Source organism: Coregonus lavaretus, assembly GCF_964263955.1.
Source record: "Coregonus lavaretus genome assembly, chromosome: 9".
NCBI classification, from domain to species: Eukaryota; Metazoa; Chordata; class Actinopteri; order Salmoniformes; family Salmonidae; genus Coregonus; species Coregonus lavaretus.
This window is the reverse complement of record NC_139996.1, coordinates 36340786-36364035: the sequence shown is the minus strand read 5'-3', so window position 1 is coordinate 36364035 and position 23250 is coordinate 36340786. Positions and strand designations below refer to the sequence as shown.

The 23250-nt window shown below is 45.1% G+C and overlaps 1 protein-coding gene across 3 annotated transcripts in view; it reads left to right on the top strand.

The window, feature by feature from the left end:
* The window catches only part of zfpm1 (zinc finger protein, FOG family member 1), a 79541-nt gene that overhangs the window by 42851 nt on the left and 13440 nt on the right, over window positions 1–23250 (top strand). For 2 of the 3 annotated variants that reach the window (XM_084169368.1, XM_084169367.1), the window contains exon 4: window positions 13760–13893. In XM_084169368.1, coding sequence (XP_084025494.1) covers window positions 13760–13893 — 134 coding nt within the window. Of the gene's footprint in view, window positions 1–13759; window positions 13923–23250 lie in introns of those variants that run through there. The other variant, XM_084169369.1, reaches the window with a different exon arrangement.

Sequence of the window (23250 nt, the reverse complement as noted above, 5' to 3'; positions counted from 1 at the left end):
AAAAGTATTTGATCCCCTGCTGATTTTGTACGTTTGCCCACTGACAAAGAAATGATCCGTCTGTAATTTTTATGGTAGGTTTATTTGAACAGTGAGAGACAGAATAACAACAAAAAAATCCAGAAAAACGCATGTCAAAAATGTTATAAATTGATTTGCAATTTCATGAGGGAAATAAGTATTTGACCCCCTCTCAATCAAAAAGATTTCTGGCTCCCAGGTGTCTTTTATACAGGGAATGAGCTGAGATTAGGAGCACACTCTTAAAGGGAGTGCTCCTAATCTCAGTTTGTTACCTGTATAACAGACACCTATCCACAGAAGCAATCAATCAATCAGATTCCAAACTCTCCACCATGGCCAAGACCAAAGAGCTCTCCAAGGATGTCAGGGACAAGATTGTAGACCTACACAAGGCTGGAATGGGCTACAAGACCATCGCCAAGCAGCTTGGTGAGAAGGTGACAACAGTTGGTGCGATTATTCGCAAATGGAAGAAACACAAAAGAACTGTCAATCTCCCTCGGCCTGGGGATCCCTGCAAGATCTCACCTCGTGGAGTTGCAATGATCATGAGAACGGTGAGGAATCAACCCAGAACTACACGGGAGGATCTTGTCAATGATCTCAAGGCAGCTGGGACCATAGTCACCAAGAAAACAATTGGTAACACACTACGCTGTGAAGGACTGAAATCCTGCAGCGCCCGCAAGGTCCCCCTGCTCAAGAAAGCACATATACAGGCCCGTCTGAAGTTTGCCAATGAACATCTTGTTCAGATGAGACCAAAATCGAGCTCTTTGGCATCAACTCAACTCGCCGTGTTTGGAGGAGGAGGAATGCTGCCTATGACCCCAAGAACACCATCCCCACCGTCAAACATGGAGGTGGAAACATTATGCTTTGGGGAACAACTTCACCGCACAGGACAACTTCACCGCATCAAAGGGACGATGGACGGGGCCATGTACCGTCAAATCTTGCGTGAGAACCTCCTTCCCTCAGCCAGGGCATTGAAAATGGGTCGTGGATGGGTATTCCAGCATGACAATGACCCAAAACACACGGCCAAGGCAACAAAGGAGTGGCTCAAGAAGAAGCACATTAAGGTCCTGGAGTGGCCTAGCCAGTCTCCAGACCTTAATCCCATAGAAAACCGTGGAGGGAGCTGAAGGTTCGAGTTGCCAAACATCAGCCTCGAAACCTTAATGACTTGGAAAAGATCTGCAAAGAGGAGTGGGACAAAATCTTTCCTGAGATGTGTGCAAACCTGGTGGCCAACTACAAGAAACGTCTGACCTATGTGATTGCCAACAAGGATTTTGCCACCAAGTACTAAGTCATGTTTTGCAGAGGGGTCAAATACTTATTTCCCTCATTAAAATGCAAATCAATTTATAACATTTTTGACTTGCGTTTTTCTGGATTATTTTGTTGTTATTCTGTCTCTCACTGTTCAAATAAACCTACCATTAAAATGATAGACTGATCATGTCTTTGTCAGTGGGCAAACGTACAAAATCAGCAGGGGATCAAATACTTTTTTCCCTCACTGTACATGCTCATTGGTCCACCTTCACGCAGTGCGTGGGTAAAATCACTGAGCAAGCCAGTAAAAAAAGCCACCTATGTTGTGTTGTTTACTCTATAACCCATTCATTCATACGCCACCGTGATATACAATAAGGCCGTGACAACAAAAAGACAACAGTCACACAGTGGCGGAATAAATTCAACTACACATACGTTTGTTTCATCACAAAACCAGAATTCAACATACAGTACCAGTCAAAAAGTTTGGACACGCCTACTCATTCAAGGGTTTTTCTTTATTTTTACTATTTTCTACATTGTAGAATAATATTGAAGACATCAAAACTATGAAATAACACATATGGAATCATGTAGTAACCAAAAAAGTGTTAAACAAATCAAAATATATTATATTTGAGATTCTTCAAATAGCCACCCTTTGCCTTGATGACAGCTTTGCACACTCTTGGCATTCTCTCAACCAGCTTCACCTGGAATGCTTTTCCAACAGTCTTGAAGGAGTTCCCACATATGCTGAGCACTTGTTGGCTGCTTTTCCTTCACTCTGCCATCCGACTCATCCCAAACCATCTCAATTGGGTTGAGGTCGGGGTATTGTGGAGGCCAGGTCATCTGATGCAGCACTCCATCACTCTCCTTCTTGGTAAAAAAGCCCTTACACAGCCTGGGGGTGTGTTGGGTCGTTGTCCTGTTGAAAAACAAATGATAGTCCCACTAAGCCCAAACCAGATGGGATGGCATATCGCTGCAGAATGCTGTGGTAGCCATGCTGGTTAAGTGTGCCTTCAATTATAAATAAATCACAGACAGTGTCACCAGCAAAGCACCCCCCCAAAGCAAATATTGCATACAAACAGTTATATCACCTGCAGCATGGTCAAGCAAGTTAATGTTTTTGACAGTTTACTAAACAACTACTGATTTAGAACCACGGAGTACCGCAAGTCAGCACAAAGACAGCAGGAGCACTGCCTCTGCTATTCCATCACCATTTCAACTGAAACATTTAGACATCAAATCAACAAGGCTATATATGCTTAGTTTAATACACTGAAAACAAACTTAAAGATACCAAAAATGATTTAGTCCAATCAATGTTACTAAATATAATGTGGCTGTGTGTGTGTGCGCTAAGTTAAACAAAAATGTTGACTCATCCTACTTGTAGACTAGTTGAATGCCAATGACGTCCTCCTCTCTTTCATGTTTGCAAAATGGTCTATGGCTCTGTCATACAGCACACTTTTAGTTTTTGTTGTCATAGGTGTAACAGTGTTGCTTCCGTCCCTCTCCTCGCCCCAACCTGGGCTTGAACCAGGGACCCTCTGCACACATCGACAACAGTCACCCTCAAAGCACCGTTACCTATCGCTCCACAAAAGACGCGGCCCTTGCAGAGCAAGAGAAACAACTACTTCAAGGTCTCAGAGCGAGTGATGTCACCGATTGAAACGCTACTAGCGCGCACCACTAACTAGCTAGCCATTTCACACCGGTTACATAGGCTACCTAGCTAAAATGCTTGCTGGCCTGATGTCCTAGCATAGCCAACAATGAACCAGCTAAGTAAGCTAGTTAATGTGCGCCTACTAGGCTACATATTGAACTTCAATCGTCTCAGGCCAGTGGCACAACATATTCATTTATGGTTAGATCAGAATCGGTGTCATAATCATTGGCCTGTACAGAGAATTCAAAACCACAAGTCCAAATCACCATCTCCATCCATCACTTAGGAAAGGGACGATTTTAGCAAGCTAGCTACTGCAGGACATCAACACAAGCAGACCAGAAACTGACAAGTTTTTCTGAAAATGACGTTTTGCAAAGGAAGTGATTTGATTGGTCTGAAGCCAAATCCAAACTGGCCTCCCTTAGAGGGCGTTTTGCTGCACCGGGACAACCCACAGTTGAGCTCAGCTCAACGCTGATTGTCTCATTCTTTTTATCAAGGGAGGCCAAATGCTTGCTGGCATCAATCAATCAAATGCTACGGCGGCAACGCATTATACTCTTTTGGTCCAGACAGCATCAGATACATGGGCTACACAGAGGGACAGGGGGGCGCTGTTTCCCTCGCTCTGATGATTTCTCCGGTGAGATTCAGCCACTTGCGAATTGACAGAAAGAGACGAAAGATAAACATTTTATAATTGTAATTTATTTATTGGTCAAATATTTGTTGAAGCCTGGCTTCCCTTGGCATCCATGAATACACGCCACTGCCTACATGTGAAGTTCATAGGAGCATATCAAATTGGGTGTCAAATGAAAGCTAAGAGTCAATATTTTTGGGAAATTAAGGCATAGATTCATTTTTCTACCATTTTCCAAATAAAAAATTTGGCATAAGTAAAGGCTTTGATTTCTGGATAAACAGATGGAAAAGGGGTCTTAGAAAACATCTACCAGATGTGATTTTACAAATGAATTATTAAGTGATTAAAACTCGTAATTCGTTACCAAATTGGTAACGGAATTACCAAAAAATCGTTAACGGAATTACTGCAACTGAATTGCCTACAATGTGAAATCATAACAGTCATGAACCACAGTTGGGTAACCTGCTACTGTCCTCCCTTCCACTGGCATACTGTTATGTTCAGCTGATAACTGTTTTCTTTCTCTTTCTGTCATCTGATGGTCAAACCAAGAGTATTAAAATATTCTGAGTGGACAACCTTCTCGCTCTCGCTCTCGCTCTCGCTCTCGCTCTCGCTCTCTCTCTCTCTCACACATGTCTAAACTTGTGAAACATAAGGAGAATGACATTCATATCCATAATTATGCATTTCTCTGTAGTACAGATCAGGGACCCATGTTGTAATTCCATTACCGGAATTCCGTTGAAATCCACTTCACTTACTGTAGTTCAATAACCAAAATATATATTTTGAAAACTCAATGTTCCATGTCATAGCTGACACCCCATTCTTTCTGCGGACATGTTTCAGTGGAAATTGTCAAAAGTAGTTCCTATGCATAGAGTTGTATGGTTTTGTTTGAAGGGTTCACCACCTGCTCTCTCTATACTGTAACCTCAGGGTGGGACCACTGTGGCTGAGAAGAAACTGCAACAGCATCCCAATGTATGTCACATGAACAATTCTACTGTGTGTGTTTGTGTGTGGCTGACTGTCACTCTGCCATCATAAGCAAATCTGTTCCTGTGAATAAATATGGTAGCCATTACATGTCTGTTTCACCGTGGTATAATACGCTCACTATTTAACGATGGACCTGCTTTAGTGTATTTATCTAGAATGAAGGAGCTACTGTAGTTCATCTTTAACTACCCCGTCTATCTCTGTTCCTCTTGAACCTCACCCCCTCCTCTCGCTCTCGCTCTCACTCTCTCTCAACCGGTCCTGTCTCTGTGTCACTCTGTTCCCCTCGTGATGATTGATAGGCGAGGGGTATAATCTAAAGGAACATTTCTCAGTGCTGTCCAGGCCCTATCAGCCCAGCTGCTCCCATCGCCGATGTGTTAGCGCCTGCTGCCGGGACAGTGCCATAGTGATTACAACCCTATCAGATGCCTGGCTTCTCAGCAGTGCTAGCCCACATCCTGTCCTTCTTACCCTGCATTTCAGTTTGTTCTTTCCCCCTCCTGTCCTCTATCTCTCCGCTGCCAGACTCACACCAGCTTCCCACTCCAGCTCACTGCTCCACTATACTGAATGTTTTATATGGTTCAGATCTGATGTGTGTGGTGAGATTTCATGCTGGGGAAAGAGCATTGTCACATGTACTGTGGTGAACTTGGAGAGGGTGACTGACTGGCCATGTTGGGTTGCAGTGTAGCTAGTAAGAGTTATTTCTCATCTCAGTATTTTTTTTATATGCATTGTTGGCTTGGTGTGCCCAAAGGGAAGTATCTCTGGAATGATTGAATGTCGATACAATAGTTACCGCCTACACCCTGATTCAATGAATTAACACCAGGAAATTGGCATTTCTGACACTTTTTCCATGTGCTTCTCTAACAAAAGCTAAATTCCCTTATAGTTCTCTTTCACCTGCCGTTAATACTGTAGGAACAAAGTAGCCATTTTAGGAAGTGGAACAAGAGCAGACTCAATTGTCTCTCCTCCGTTAGCCCATTAATACTTCCCATTTCTTACCCGTGATCAGTGAAATAGTACTCAACAAATAGGTGGGTAAACTGCATTTACACTCCGCTACACCACTGCCCGTGATTACTGTATAGATGTATTACAGGAAGCAGCATTATGGAAAAAATGTTTTGCTCTTTTTAGGCACAGACACAAACCAGGGATGTAGCTCAGTTGGTAGAGCATGGCGTTTGCAATGCCAGGGTTGTGTGTGGTCCTCTGTAGCTCAGCTGGTAGAGCACGGCGCTTGTAACGCCAAGGTAGTGGGTTCGATCCCCGGGACCACCCATACACAAAAAATGTATGCACGCATGACTGTAAGTCGCTTTGGATAAAAGCGTCTGCTAAATGGCATATTATTATTATTTATTATTATTGTGGGTTCGATTCCCACGGGGGGGCCAATATGAAAAATATATATATATATATAATAATGATGCACTAACTGTAAGTCGCTCTGGATAAGAGCGTCTGCTAAATGACAAAAAAACAAAAACAAAACCCAGTGTAAGAAAAAGGACTCACGTTTTATAGCACGTTGTTCACTTCTTTGTTCACTATTATTATAGCTCCTTAGGCCTTCTAACGTCTAGCTAGTGAATCTGTACATGGCCCTGACCGTTTACAGTAGCTTCATTCTATAACACTTTTCACTTTACATCCTGATACAGCTATGATTGAAATGTCCTTCATGAAGCCAGAAGGAGTTGTTAAAGACGACATGAATGAATGATTGAATTAATTATCGAAGTCACATACCGTACAATTAATTTTGTGGCTTTGCCCGAGTCTTTTTTCCTCCATCTATGCGGAGAGAATGTCAAGAAACATTTTCTAATTAATTTATGTGTGATTATCAGGGAGAGTTTCTGGAAGGTCTCTACTTTCAATTTATAAAAGGGTAGCAGTAGAGGAAGGGGACGCTGGAAGAGATGGAGGCAAAGAATGAATAGAGAGTGAGCTCACATGCGCACATATACACACACACACACACACATTATCTTTCTTTCTCTCTCTCTCTCTCTTTAAAAAGGAGTATTGGTGCAGATCAGGGGTAGTATTGGTGTCTTGTTCAGATCTAACCATTCTCCCTATCTGTGACCCTCCATTCCTACTGCTGCCTTTGACCATAACTGTTTCACAGTGCCCTCTATTGGTACAGCCTCCTGGAGACACAGAAAGTACATTTCACATAGCCACTATTAATGATGACATTCAGTGCTTTTCCTTTTTGTATGTTTCATTTTTACATAAGCTTGGGCTCCCAGCTGGCTGTGTTTTTAGAGTGATAAAGTATACTTGAAGCATAAACTCAGAGAAGGGTGTTACTAGTAATGTATCCCAATCACAGGCTCTTATCACAAGTAAACCACTGGGCTTTTGAACTCAAAATGAAGTTTTGCATGTGAATGTCAGCATTCTTCATTTCTGATTTCTGTCTGTATTCCCAGGAGTACATTTTGTCAACACTGTCTTGCCACCCTGGCTTACAGTAATGTTCCCCATTTTGTTTTAAGTTATTTTATCTTATTTCACATATTTGGAATTTGCATGTTTGGCATCTGCTCTTTCCTAGGGTATGTATTTTGCTGATAAAAGTTCAGCAGTGCAGTTAAAAGAAATTAGTTGGGTAAACAGTCGTAAATGTCAATGATAAAGTTCTGTTGAAGCTCATCTGATTAGCATGGCAATGCAGGTGTCTTATCTTTGCTGTGCAACAGAGGGTAAAATGGAAATGATTGCGTCCTGAGCATGAGATGCGTATCCCAGAAATGTGTATATTTTCAACTGAACCGCTACTGGACCCGAAGGGACTCTAGGTCTGCTTGGATGATCATGGAAATGTTTCTTGTTAGAGAGCGTAGGTGGAAAACCACGCCTTGTCTCTACCCTGACTGGAGGAGTGGGCTTTTTCTCTCTGTCCCTCTCTCTCTCTCTCCCCATCTCTGTCTCTCTCGCTCGCTCTCTCTCTCTCTCCCCCTCTCTCTCTCTCTCTCTCTCTCTCTCTCAGTGTGTGTGTATGTCTTTCTCTGTCTGTCTGTCTCTCTCTCTCCTCGCTCTCTGTCTGTCTCGCTCTCTGTCTGTCTGTCTGTCTCATAGACACAGGCAGGTATTGATACTATTAACTCTAGTGGTCTCTCCAAGCCTTCACCGTAGTGCTCCTGTGGCGCTGCAGTGGATAGCAGATGGCGAACGTGCAATCACTGGAGAACAAACTGGATGAGCTCTGTTCGAGGCTATCCTATCAACGGGACCTGAAAGACTGTAATATCCTATGTTTTTCAGAGTCGTGTCTGAACGAGGACATGGATATACATCTCGTTGTTTTTTCTATGCATCGTCAAGACCGGACGGCAGACTCTGGGAAGTTATGCAGGGAAACTGAAATCTGTTTTACCTCATTTTTACCAGTATCTCACCTGTGCAACTAGAGTTGACAAAACTCTAGATCACCTTTAGTTCACACACAGAAACACATACAAGGCTCTCCCTCGCCCTCCCTTTGGCAAATCAGACCATAACTCTATCCTCCTGCTTACAAGCAATAACTCTAACAGGAAGTACCAGTGACGAGCTCAATACGGAAATGGTCCATTGAAGCGGATGCTAAGCTACAGGACTGTTTCACTAGCACAGATTGGAATATGTTCCAGGATTCATCCGATTGAGGAGTTTACCACATCACCAGCTTCATTAATGAAGTGCATCGATGACGTCGTCCCCACAGTGACCGTATGTATATACCCCAACCAGAAGTCATGGATTACAGGCAACATCTGCTCTGAGCTAAAGGCTATTGCTGCGGCTTTCAAGGATTGGGACACTAAGCCAAACGCTTATAAGAAATCCCACTACGACCTTCGAGCCATCAAACAGGCAAAGCGTCAATACAGGACCTAGATCGAATCCTACTATGCCGGCTCTGATGCTCGACAGATGTGGCAGGGCTTGCAAACTACCACAGATTACAAAGGGAAACCCAGCCGCGAGCTGCCCAGCGACGGGTGAGATAGAGATAAATGCCTTCTATGCTCGCTTCTACGCTCGCTTCGAGGTAAGCCACATTGAACCATGCATGAGAGCACCAGCTGTTCCAGACAACTGTGTGATCTCGCTCTCCGTAGCAGATATGAGTAAGAGTTGACATTCACAAGGCCGCGGGGCCAGGACGCGTACTCAAAGCATGCTCTGACCCAGCTGGCAAGTGTCTTCACTGACATTTTCAACCTAACCCTAACCTTTCGTGGCTGCGCACGACTCCAACACCATCTTTAAGTTTGCTGACGACCAGACGGTGGTAGGACTGATCGACGACGATGAGCCAGCCTATAGGAAGGAGGTCAGAGACTTGGCAATGTGGTGTCAGGACAACGGTCTCTCCCTCAACGTCGGCAAGATGAAGGAACTGATCGCGGACTACAGGAAACGGAGGTTTGAGCACACCCCATCCACATCTATGAGGGTTGTAGTGGAGCGGGTCGAGAACTTCAAGTTCCTCTGTGTTCACATCACTAAGGAATTAACATGGTCCAGACACACCGACGCAGTTGTGAAGAGGGCACAACAGCGCCTCTTCCCCCTCAGGAGGCTGAAAAGATTTGGCATTCCTTTGTTCCTCAATATATTATCTATCGTGTTGCCTAGTCACTTTACACCTACCTATACAGTATGTACATAGCTACCTCAATTACCTTGTACCCCTGCACTTGACTCAGTACTGGTACTCCCTGTATATAGCCATGTTATTTTACTCCTTATTGTTATTCCTTATTCACTGTGTATTTATTCCTCGTGTCACTATCTATTTTTATTTTATATTTTCAATTTTAATCTTTAACTCTGCATTGTTGGAAAAGGACCCGTAAGTAAGCATTTCACTGATAGTCTACACCTGTTGTTTGCGAAGCATTTGACAAATACAATTTTGATTTACCGGTAGGGACCCATCTCCTTTCCTCAGTTGGGAGTTACAGGGCGGAGCAGAGAGGGAGCCCCCATGCTGAGTGAGTGGGGAAGAAAGCTCAGGGATTTGTCATTCAGCAGAGGTTAAACCCCACCTATTAGTGCGGGGTCATAGTACGGCCCTGATAAAGATTTCCTGTTGTACTGTGTCAAAAAATCAATGGCTCTGCAGCGATGTGCTCATTTGATATCAACAATAGTCTTTTAAAAAATCTATTAGCCTTGATAGAGGAGACTATGGTGTTGGGGAATAGGGGCGCACCTGCTACTTAGGGTTGTGTAACTGCTTTTTACTCATTGAGGTCCAATCAGGTGAGACCCTGTGAGCATGCTTGACTCCCATAGGACGGTGCAGATGCATTTTGTTTTGCATACGTGACAACCAACAGAACGCAAGGTTAGGTTGGCTGATGTAATGTTGGTTATTGTCGTTGAGTAATGCTGGTGATGTTGTCATTCGTTGCCCAATAACTCAAAGTTCTTGTCCATTAGACCATGATTTGCTGTCCAATAGTCCCATGAATTGTTGGGAATAAATAGATAAGTGTACGGTATGTATTTGACCTTTACCAGGAAGTGCTACTGTATCTCTGTCTCAAAACATTGTTTGGGTTATCTAGTCTGAACTCCAGTGCCCCTACAGTACTATACCATAAACTACAGTCATAGGTAGTACATTAACATGATATAATTTATAACCCATTTGCTGGTGTTGGGTTACTCATAGGGGCATGTAACAACAGAACGTCACTGTTCTCTTGACAGACTTGTCAAACTACTTGTAGGTGTCTGTTACCAAGTATGTATTTTTCTCAGCTTAGATGTGATGTTTAACTGATGTTTCCTTTGGTCCTCTTGAAGGGTTCAGAGCGGAAGGGAATTTGTGTGAGTCTGTTAAATTGTCACCCTTGGCTAGTTGTGTGTGGATCTGTGGGTAGGTGCCACAAAAGGTCACAAACCTTATAAAATAAAACTGGTTTTCTGATTGTTGGTTACATCCAGGTCAATGATGCAATTGAAATATTGTACATGTATATCACATAAATGATTTTGTTGAAACATGTAAAGCTAATGTATTTTTCATACTAATGTATGACCTCATTGTTGCATTATTCACCCTCCTGTCCTTCCTCTCCGTCCTACCCTCCCTCTATCCCCATCTTTCTACTCATCGGGTAATTGCATTAGTCATTTCATTAATGATAGAGTGATTGTTTTATTGTCTGCTGTTGTAAAACGGACAGGGCGCCCCAGTGGCTGGTGAAGCAGCCGTATTGATGAGTCTTTGTGTGGACACTGCTAGAGTGGAGCTATATTGATAAGGCTGGCCGCTCTGTCTGTGTGGACTCTGTGGCGCAAGATCCCTATTGATAAGGCCTGTGTTTTTGTGGGCACTGGTCACGCAGCAGCGTGGATAATGTCTGTGGTCCAGGCCGGGGATATTGTTGAGGGCTGTGGGGGTATAGAGAGGATGTAGAGGTGAGGAGAGGGGCCAGGATATCAGACAGAGCGTGCAAGTGGCAGGGCATTGAACACGGCTGTGGGGGTGTAGATCGTCTTCAGAGCAGCCAGTATCAGGCCGAGAGGCGAGCGGCAGGGCATTGAGCAGTATTGATAAGAGCCCCAGGTCATTATGGGGGTTTGTGGTGGGCGGTAGTGGTAATTAGCAGGGATTAGGATTGTAGGAGGCCCTATGTAGAGTAGCACCGTGCTAACCTGCAGAGATTACCCATGTGCAGTGATGAAAATGGGCCTCATGATCCCTCCCTCCTCCTCAGTGGGAGGATGAAACTGATCTTTTAATTTAAAGCCACCTGTTGGATGGTGTGCCCGGGCGGCTGACCGTGGGCACCTCAGAGCTGGACCCTGCCGTCCAGGAGGTGACGCCACCTTCCTGTGGTACAGATGGGAGAGAGGGAGAGGACAGGGCAGCAGGATCAAATATTTTTCGCTTCTGAACACCGACTCTGTGTGCTCTCTTTATATTTCCTCACAAAGGTAAAATCCCAGCAGACAATTTCACAATTAGGTTATTAGTGGTGGTCATACTGATAAGGCATCATGTGAACGAGGCCAGCCAATGTCAGGGCAGCAGACTGGACATTGTTGGAGTGTTGAGATTAGGGGGTTAGAGTGTGATCTGACCAGGGGGTGATGGGATATAGGCCAAGCCTGGACACTGGACTTCAGCCTCACTGATGTGGACTGAAGACTAATAGCTAATAGAGACATGGGCATACGGCCTGTATAGTCTTCAGCATTTCATGGGAATCAAATGAATTTTAGCTTCAGAGATTTTCAATGGAGTTTGTTTTATCATGAGTTTGTTAGCCCAGTGCAGTTTCATACAGTAGCTTTCAGTGTGTTCAAATAAATAGTGGTATGAGCATCATTTATGACAACCAGAGTCAAGCGGTGGTCACATCAACCTAGTAACACACTCATACACACATTCACAAGCTTGATTCCTTCCCATCTCCTTCTCACAACTGCGGCTGAATATTTTTCCTTCCTCCACTCCTCCTTCTCTCCCTGCCACCCGCTCTTTCTCCCCCTGCCACCCGCTCTTTCTCCATCCCTCTCTCTCCCACTCTTGGCTTGTGGGAAAGCCATTTTATCAGCGTCTGTTGTTCTCTGGTGGGGATAGATACAGAGAAGATAGATGAGTGTTTTGACATGGAGAGTGTTAGACAAACACTCTTATCGGCTCGGCACTTTAGCCCGACCCCCGAAAGTGAAGCTGAACCATGGAGGAGGGGGTGAGAAGAGGGGGAGCACAGTGCAACAGAATCAACATGGAGGGAGAGGGACAGGCGAACGCTGTTTGTGGAGCACCACTGGTTGGTACACAGCAGGTTTCCAATGGGACTGCACTGTAGAGCACCATTGCTAAGGGGGCTGTGTCATATGACAACTTACTGTATGTGAATAGATTTGGCATAGGCCCTCAGGTTCCTCAAAGTTATACAGCTGCACCATTGAGAGCATCTTGACTGGCTGCATCACCACTTGGTATGGCAACTGCAAGGCACCCGACCGCAAGGCGCTACAGAGGGTGGTGAGTACAGCCCAGTACATCACTGGGGCTGAGCTCCCTGCCATCCAGGACATCTATACCAGGCGGTGTCAGAGGAAGGCCCTAAAAATTGTCAAAGACTCCAGCCACCCAAGCCATAGACTGTTCTCTCTGCTATCGCACGGCAAGCGGTATCAGTGCACCAAGTCTGGAACCAACAGGACCCTGAACAGCTTCTATCACCAAGCCATAAGACTGCTAAACAAGACTGCTAAATAGCTAATCAAATAGCTACCTGGACTACCTGCATTGACCCTTTTTTGCACTAACTTTCTTGCACTGACTCTATGCACACACACACTGGACTCTACCCACACACTCACACATACAGTACTTACACTGACACCCCAACACACACATACACTACATACACATAACATGCGTACACATGCATACTGATGACACACTCCCACACTCATCACATCTGTTGCTGCTGTTTTATCTATCCTGTTGCATAGTCACTTTACCTCTACCTAGAGTATATGTACAGGTCCCGTGTAGCTCAGTTGGTAGAGCATGGCGCTTGCAATGCCAGGGTTGTGGGTTCGATTTCCACGGGGGGCCAGTATGAAAAAATTTATGCACTCACTAACTGTAAGTCGCTCTGGATAAGAGCGTCTGCTAAATGAGTAAAATGTAAATGTACATAGCGACCTCCATTACCTTATACCCCTGCACATGGACTCGGTACTGGTACTTCCTGTATATAGCCATGTTATTTTTACTCCTTATTGTTATTCACTGTGTATTTATTCCTTGTGTCACTATTTACATTTTTTGTTAGATTTCTGCATTGTTGGAGAAGGACCCATAAGTAAGCATTCACTGTTAGTCTACACCAGTTGTTTATGAAAAGCCTTGACTCCCATGTCTGTTCCTCAGTTATCTCCAGGGCTCTGGCCATTAAATGACATGCATCATTGTGGTTGTGTTTTGTTTGAGACCATATTTTTCCCTGGGTTTTGTTTGGCTGTGTATCATGTTTGCTTGTGGGACCTTGGTGACTTAGTCTCTCTCTCTTCCCTTTCTCTTCTCTCCTTTCTATCTGTAGATGACCTGGAGCTGAGTGATGATACTGCTTACCCCAAGGTCCTGGCCTGCAGGGACCTAACCACCGACACACTATGGGGGCCATACGCTGGAATCGTCCAAACAAAAGATGCTGGAGATGACCAGGAGTCAGAGGTGAAGGTTCGAAGTGCATGGAGGGAGAGGTTAGAGGTCAAGGTGCGGGTTGGGAAGGGGTTTGGTCAATGGGACAGGATAATTAAAAAATACCTTATCACCCATAGATCTGTCAGTGGTGGGAAATGGAAATATCTGTGTGTGCGTACGCTCCTATTACCCCATGGCTAATCGCTATGTACATTTCCTTGGGAAATGTTAGAGACAGGATGTTTCTCTCGCTGGGGTTGTCTCTTATTCATCATGTGCTGAAAGTCCATCTAATCATGTGATGCTGAGCTGGGAGAGTTTTCCTGGCACTGACCAGATACAGATACCAGAACATTGCACACTCACATACACGAAAACACACATGCACGCACACATACACACACGCACACACACACACTTTCTCTGGACTGGATCAAATACTTTTTAAAGCTTTGTAGTCCATGCTCTATTTAAGCAATAAGGCTTGAAGGGGGTGTGGTATATGGACAATATACCACGGCTAAGGGCTGTTCTTATGCACGACACAACGCGGAATGCCTCGATACAGCCATTGGCCATATACCACAAACCCCAGAGGTGCCTTATTGCAATTATTATAAACTGGTTACCAATGGAATTAGAACAGTAAAAAGTATTTTTTTGTCAAACCTGTGGTATATGGTCTGATATACCACGGCTTTCAGCCAATCAGCATTCAGGGCTCAGACCACCCAATTTATAATCTAAAATGTATAGCGGCCCTTTGCGATGTCGTTATTAAATGACGGGTTAATAAATAAATATATGAAGACATTATACTTGAACGACCATGAATGTTTCTTTGAGAGACTGCTCCTCTACTGGCTTGTCTCATGCTCATGAGCTTGACTGACTCACTGGTCCTGCAGCCTCTCCTCTCCCATCTGCAGCCCGGCTAGCCCAGACCAGCCCACCCCTCTCCTCTACCCTCTGCTCCCCAGACGTCCGCCTGTATTTTATCTCTGCATGGCGCCATCCTCCTGGACAACAAATTCCAATGATGGATTTCTGGTTGATAGGCTCTCATTTCTAAGATGTAGTTTATTATCAGAATTTCTGAGTCCACACACCCATCACCTATCTTTCGTTTCCTCCCTTCGCCTGCTCATCTCCTTTTCTCACTCTTTCCTTTAATCAGGTTCAAGAAGAATACGTCTCAATGCAGTTGACCATCTCTTTTGAATTCTCACCTTCTCTCTCACCCTCTCCATCTCTCTCTCTCTCGCTCCCGCTCTCTCTCGCTCCCTCTGCTATCTGCGGGCTGAAAGAGTGAAGACTGACCCTCTATCAGGAGGAGATAGTGGGTTTAATCTCACATTCCTCCCGTGTCTCCCACTGTCACTCTGCATCCTCCTCCCACAGTTCCCCGCCCGCCAGGCCGCCAGCCCAGGGGTCAGCAGGGGTCAGGGTTACCCTCAGTAGAGTAGATCCACCGCTATGCAGCCCTTCATCTCTATCTCTGCTTAGCCAAGATTATTTTCTGCTGCGTTCTCTCCTACTATAAAGAGACCAATTATTATTAATAAACTAGTGGTGCTTCCAATGGATGGGCAATTCCTTTGTCTTTGCATGACTGTTGCGATCATGTACTGTGTAAAGATTCAACATTAACAGCCTAAACAATTCCAAATACCCAATTTACACAGCTAACTATTGTTTCATTTTCTGTGATTGAGGTACACTTATTACCAACCTTTCTGCTTGATAGGCCTCAGTAGGGAATATTATGTGTAGGGGATTGGACAAAGGGTTACCTGATTCAGCCAGAACAGAAAAGAGACATTCAGTGTTGATGTGTTGGTTTCATGGTAGTATGCCGTGTGCTGTCCAGTTAGTGTGACCTCCTCCCTGTCCCCTCCCACCTCAGACCTGTCCCAGTGGTGGTGTCATGCAGCCTGCAGTGGCGTCTCTGGAGCCCTTGGGCTCTGCCCCTCATCACATCATAGGGTGACTTGGCACCACTCGCCTGGCCTGGCATACCTGCAGATCCATGCCAAACCTGCCTGCTCTGCTCAGCCTTCTCTGAGCAAATGTGCTTCTTATTTGATCTTGCCAGATAAGCGATCAGTTTAATATGGGCCTACCCTGTAACACAACGAAACAAGCGTTCACTTTGAACACCCACACACACTGCACACTAGTGCACTCTCACACAACAAACATAGATCCTAGCTAAGATAAGGCCTGTTCTTTTTTGATCTGATATACAGGTAACTGCCAAAATAAAGGAAACTCCAACATAAAGTGTCTTAAAAAGGCGTTGGGCCACCATGAGCCAGAACAGATTCAATGCACCTTGGCATAGATTGTACAAGTGGCGTACTGCATTAGCATCGAACAGCCCCCGCGATATGCAACTTTTCAGGGAAGTCAGGAACCAATATACACAATCAGTTAGGAAAGCAAAGGCTAGCTTTTTCAAACAGAAATTTGCATCCTGTAGCACTAACTCCAAAAAGTTTTGGGACACTGTAAAGTCCATGGAAAATAAGAGCACCTCCTCCCAACTGCCCTCTGCACTGAGGCTAGGAAACACTGTCACCACCGATAAATCTACAATAATCGAGAATTTCAACAAGCATTTTGCTACGGCTGGCCATGCTTTCCACCTGGCTACCACTACCCCGGCCATCAGCTCTGCACCCTCCGCTGCAACTTGCCCATGCCCCCCCCCCTTCACACAAATTCAGACAGCTGATGTTCTGAAAGAGCTGAAAAATCTGGACCCCTACAAATCAGCTGGGCTAGACAATCTGGACCCTTTCTTTCTAAAATTAGCTGCCGAAATTGTCGCAACCCCTATTTCTAGCCTGTTCAACCTCTCTTTCGTAACATCTGAGATCCCCAGAGATTGGAAAGCTGCCGCGGTCATCCCCCTCTTCAATGGGGGTGACACTAGATCCAAACTGTTACAGACCTATATCCATCCTGCCCTGCCTTTCGAAAGTATTTGAAAGCCAAGTTAACAAACAGATCACCGACCATTTCGAATCCCACCGTACCTTCTCCGCTATGCAATCCGGTTTCCGAGCTGGTCATGGGTGCACCTCAGCCACGCTCAAGGTCCTAAACGATATTATAACCATGATCGATAAAAGACAGTACTGCGCAGCCGTCTTCATCGACCTGGCCAAGGCTTTCGACTCTGTCAACCACCGCATTCTTATTGACAGACTAAATAGCCTTGGTTTCTCTAATGACTGCCTCGCCTGGTTCACCAACTACTTCTCAGATAGAGTTCAATGTGTCAAATCGGAGGGCCTGTTGTCTGGACCTCTGGCCGTCTCTATGGGGGTGCCGCAGGGTTCAATTCTCGGGCCGACTCTTCTCTCTGTGTATATCAATGATGTCGCTCTTGCTGCTGTTGAAGCTCGGATCCACCTCTATGCGGACGACACCATTTTGTATACATCTGGCCCTTCATTGGACATTGTGTTAACAAACCTCCAAACGAGCTTCAACGCCATACAACACTTCTTCTGTAGCCTCCAACTGCTCTTAAACACTAGTAAAACTAAATGCATGCTCTTCAACCGAACGCTGCTTGCACCTGCCCACCCGACTAGAATCACTACTCTCGGCGGGTCTGACCTAGAGTATGTGGACAACTACAAATACCTAGGTGTCTGGTTAGACCGTAAACTCTCCTTCCAGACTCACATTAAGCATCTCCAATCAAAAGTTAGATCTAGAATCGGCTTCCTATTTCGCAACAAAGCCTCCTTCACTCATGCTGCCAAACATGCCCTCGTAAAACTGACTATCCTACCGATCCTTGACTTCAGCGATGTCATTTACAAAATAGCCTCCAACACTCTACTCAACAAATTGGATGTAGTCTATCACAGTGCCATCCGTTTTGTCACCAAAGCCCCATATACTACCCACCATTGTGACCTGTACGCTCTTGTTGGCTGGCCCTCACTACATATTCGTCGCCAAACCCGCTGGCTCCAGGTCATCTATAAATCACTGCTAGGCAAATCCCCGTCTTACCTTAGCTCACTGGTCACCATAGCAACACCCACCCGTAGTCTTCGCTCCAGCAGGTATATCTCACTGGTCATCCCCAAAGCCAACACCTCCTTTGGCCGCCATTCCTTCCAGTTCTCTGCTGCCAATGACTGGAACGAACTGCAAAAATCTCTGAAGCTGGAGACTCTTATCTCCCTCACTAACTTTAAGCGTCAGTTGTCGGAAGCAGCTTACCGATCACTGCACCTGTACACAGCCATTCTGAAATTAGCCTACCCAACTACCTCACCCCATATTGTTATTTATTTTGCTAATTTGCACCCGAGTATCACTATTTGCACATCATCTTTTGCACATCTATCATTCCAGTGTTAATACGAAATTGTAACTATTTTGCACTATGGCCTATTTATTGCCTTACCTCCATAACTTACTACATTTGCACACACTGTATATATATTTTCTGTTTGTATTTTTGACTTTATGTTTTGTTTACCCCATATGTAAACAACTCTGTGTTTGTTTTTATCGCACTGCTTTGCTTTATCTTGGCCAGGTCGCAGTTGTAAATGAGAACTTGTTCTCAACTGGCTTACCTGGTTAAAAAAAAAAAAAAAAAAAAAAAAAAAAAAACAGTGTCTGGACCTCTATTGGAGGGATGTGACACCATTCTTCTATGAGAAATGTGTGTATTCGTTCATGCGTGTGTTTGTTGCTTTGTGTGGGTGGGGATCATGAGCGTTAGTCAGTTTTAAGGAAACGGGCTGGATGGTGAGATGATATCCATGACAGGTCTCTCTTAAAGAGATCTCACTCATTAGATTATCAATGTCACTGGGCTGTGTGTGTGTCATATGGAAATCCTGTCATTTGCATCTCTTGAGAAAGAGGCATAAAATATATTTTAAATATATTCTGTCTGATATGGATGTTGGACTTTGGTACACAGCGTAATACTGTTTACTGATGAGCTGATCAGGTTTCTTTCGATTGCTGGGAGTTTGTGGTTCAGTGAACATGTCCTCATCTCATGGCAACTGAGGTCAATGTGTATTTTCTGATTGGATCAGACACATTTGATATAGTTCCCCTCGTTTGATTTGATCACAAATTGATCAAATTCTGATGATATTTTTCAGTCAAGAGTCATAAGATTAATAGGTTACACCTGATATGTAGTGATGATTTGCTGGTAACAAACAAGTTAGAATAACTTCAGAATGACAAAGCTTCAACAAGGGAAAGAACATCATGCTTTAAAGTTCCACCTTAGTTGGAGTGATACTCCTCCAAACCATCTTCTGCCGAGCAGACACTACTGCAGAAGCAACTCAATTTACGCATCGCTTTTGTTCCCCTCTCTTCCCCCTCCTGTCTTTCGCGGAAACGAAGCCTAGAGGCATGATCCTAGAAGGAGCGGAGAGTTCAAAGCGTTATCACGTGCGGAACGTCTTTTCATCATGTTTTAGAAACAAGCGTTAGCACTAATCCCCCAATAATCTCTCCAGGAGAACTCAAACGATAAGGCGCGCCACCCACGGCTTGCAAACACACTTTTGGGGAGTCTCTCCCCCTCACTGCTCTGTCGTTCCCTAGGAAGGACGAGTGAAGGTGAGAACCTTCTCATTCTCTATCTAGCAGTGTTTGTTTACCTCCTGGTAAATCTCTCCAGTTGATCTGAAATTATCAACAGAGACGGTCTATGGCAGCCTTCTGCACTCCGCCCTCTCAAATTAGATCTTAATTAAAACAGATGCTCCAGAAGACCCCAAATCTGTAATTTAGCACTTGTCATCCTCTTGATCGCTCCTGAATGTCTATGATAATAAAGTGCACTACACTAACTTAATCTTGATGGCAGATATGTTGAGAGCACGTCCATGTATACTTTCATTGGCAACAAGGCCCTGAGGTTGTGCTACAGAGCTGAGAGCTCACCTAGAGCTCACAGGAGGACCAGATGACTAAATCCTTCCTCAGGCACTTCCACTATGGCATCTCTGCCTTTTACTCTGTCTTCCTGCCCCTGCCAGACACTGAGAAGATGTTGACTAGTGAAAGGGAATGGACCAAGAGGTGGACTATGGTATGGGCAAGTAGAGAGGAGAAAGATCGAAATGATAGGAAAGACCAATGGCAAAAGCCAGCAAAAGGACGACGGCAGTGCCAGAGAGGAAGGGAGAGGGAATGGAAAGAGGTGGGAATGGAGAGATGGAGTTGATGGGGAGGGGGTGCTTATACTCATCACTCAGTCCTTGTGACTGGGCTGGTATCTGCAGTTTGCTGTCATCTGCGCTGGCTTCTGCGGGGCGGAGAGTAAAGGAGAGAAGGAAAACCTATCTCCGAGGCTCATCTCCGGCATTCTGGAGCCCGCTTTCCAAGAGTGCCTCATTTTCAAATCTGTTATCTCGCCTGTTAAGTATCGCAGTTGTATATTTTTACATGTCATTTGCATGCAGCTCATCAAACCTGGATTATTTTTTCTTGGCGGTACACTACATGACCAAAGGTATGTGGACACCAGCTCATCGAACATCTCATTCCAAAATCATGGGCATTAATATGGAGTTGGTCCCCCTTTGCTGCTATAACAGCCTCTACTCTTCTGGGAAGGCTTTCCACTAGGTGTTGGAACATTGCTGCGGGGACTTGCTTCCATTCAGCCACGAGCATTAGTGAGGTCGAGCACTGATGTTGGACGATTAGGCCTGGCTCGCAGTCGGCGTTCCAATTAATCCCAAAGGTGTTGGTGTTGAGGTCAGGGCTCTGTGCAGGCCAGTCAAGTTCTTCCCCACTGATCTCGACAAACCATTTCTGTATGAACCTCGCTTTGTGCACGGGGGCATTGTCATGCTGAAACAGGAAAGGGTCTTCCCCAAATTGTTGCCACAAAGTTGGAATCACAGAATCGTCTAGAATGTAATTGTATGCTGTAGCGTTAAGATTTCCCTTCACTGGAGCTAAGGGGCCTAGCCCAAATCATGAAAAACAGCCCCAGACTATTATTCCTCCTCCACCAAACTTTACAGTTGGCACTATGCATTCAGGCAGGTAGCGTTCTCCTGGCATCTGCCAAACCCAGATTTGTCCGTTGGACTGCCAGATGGTGAAGTGCGATTCATCACTCCAGAGAACGCGTTTCCACTGATCCAGAGTCCAATGGCAGCGAGCTTTACACCACTCCAGCCGACGCTTGGCATTGAGCATGGTGATCTTAGGCTTGTGTGTGGCTGCTCGGCCATGGAAATCCATTTCATGAAGCTCCCGACTAACAGTTCTTGTGCTGACGTTGCTTCCAGAGGCAGTTTGGAACTCGTAAGTGAGTGTTGCAACCGAAGACAGGCAATTTTTACGCGCTTCAGTACTCGGCGGTCCCGTTCTGTGAGCTTGTGTGGCCTACCACTTCGCAGCTGAGCCGTTGTTGCTCCTAGACGTTTCCACTTCACAATAACAGCACTTACAGTTCACCAGGGCAGCTCTAGCATGGCAGAAATGTATGACCAACTGACTTGTTGGAAAGGTGGCATTCTATGACAGTGCCACATTGAAAGTCACTGAGCTCTTCAATAAGGCCATTCTACTGCCATGTTTGTCTATGGAGATTGCATGGCTGTGTGCTCGATTATATACACCTGTCAGCAACAGCAGAATCCACAAATTTGAATGAGTGTCCACATACTTCTGTATATATAGTGTATTTGCAGATGTGAGGCTGTGCATGAGCACACCAGTATAAGGGAATGGGTTTCAGTGTGTTTGCTTGTTGAGTATGAGAGTTTTTGAGTACAGTAAGCACATGTATTAATGTGCGTATTTATTTGTGTTAGAGAAATGTTGCGTGTGCAGTGTGCGTTCGTGTGTGTGTTTTGAGAGAGCATGTGTGTGTGAGAGGCGGATGTTGAGTAGGTTTCTGATGTTTATCTTCCTTCCTTTTCTTCTCTGTATTTTTGGAGGATTCACACAGGGACCTCTTTGTTTGGGACAGTGAGTACCCCCTTCATTCCCCTTTTGGGAAAGAAACCATTTCCTGAAGGGGAGCGATAGAGATAGAGGGGCAGACAGAGGGGTAGGAATGAGAGAGGGAGGTCGAGGAATGGGAAAGAGAGAGGGATGAGAGAGGGCGTGATTAGCCATACAGTACTGTAGAGAGGGAGGGATGGGAAGATTAAGCAAAGGGGAAGAGGTAATTGGGAGGAGGGGGTGAGAGCGAGAGGGAAAACAAGTATGAATAAAGACCAGGCCAGCCACAATAGTCAGGAGGCCTATGGTGGAATTCAGTGGAAGTCAGTTGAACAGGCCAGGAAAGGACAGACACTATTCTACCTTCCTGTTCTTTTCTTCTCTGTCTGTCCAGCTGTGTCCGCTTCATACAGTACATTCAAACACACTTGGATGACATCATTATCCAGGATGCACACATTGAAATAGAAGTTCATTATTGACCAATCATTCCATTGGGTTTCTCATGATTCCACAGAGAACAGGATTCTATAATTGCTTCAACCACCAGGGAATATTCAGCAAATTATGGTAGCAATGATGTCTATGCAAATGAAAATCTATGTGGTATGAAGGCTTAATCTTCTAATCTACTAGAGGATGGGGGAGGCATTTTCTTACTTCCTCTGCTTTAATTGAACCGTATATTAAGCTGAATTGATCTGAGTCAGGGTTAGACTTGGGGTTAGTTCAGGGAAAGGTTTCTTCCTTCATTTCCAACCCCCAGACGAGCGTGTCTGGGGAGAATTCTATATTCCTTTTTATACTCAGCAACGACGGGGCTACAGAATGAACGAATAGAGAAATGAAATCAGCCGAGCATCATTTGCATTAAAGTTTTATCGGTGTGAGAAGAGGGCGTTTTTGGGAGTGATAAGGAGAGGGAGTCGTGGGCTGCGGTGAGTTGCATGTGCACGGAGGCTGTGTGTGTGTTTGTGAGTTGAAGGTGGCTATGGTGAGGCTGGATGGTGTGGGGAGTGGGGCTGGTGGTGGTTAATATCAGACCAAATAATTAGATTTGCTATCGTCTCGGCGGCAGCAGTGCGGGGATCAGGCAGATTAAAGCCCGGCTGGGCTGATTAATATTCATGAGGGACGACGGTCCGGAAGAGGGGGCTTAGACTGCACCTCAAAGACTCCCTCACTGAGGGACTTGAAGCGCTCTCAAAGTGCCTGGATCCTAGGGAGACCGCCAGGGTGAACACAGGCAGCGCAGAGCAACATTCACTTCTCTTAGTCTTTTAGTCCTCCTCCTGCTCCCCCTCCCTTGTTCTCTCCCTCCTCCTTAGAAAGTGTTTCAGTTAGGGATGTTGGCCACTTCATTGTGGGATAGTTTACAGCACTAGTGGTGGAGTGTGCTTGTTAGCAGGTGGT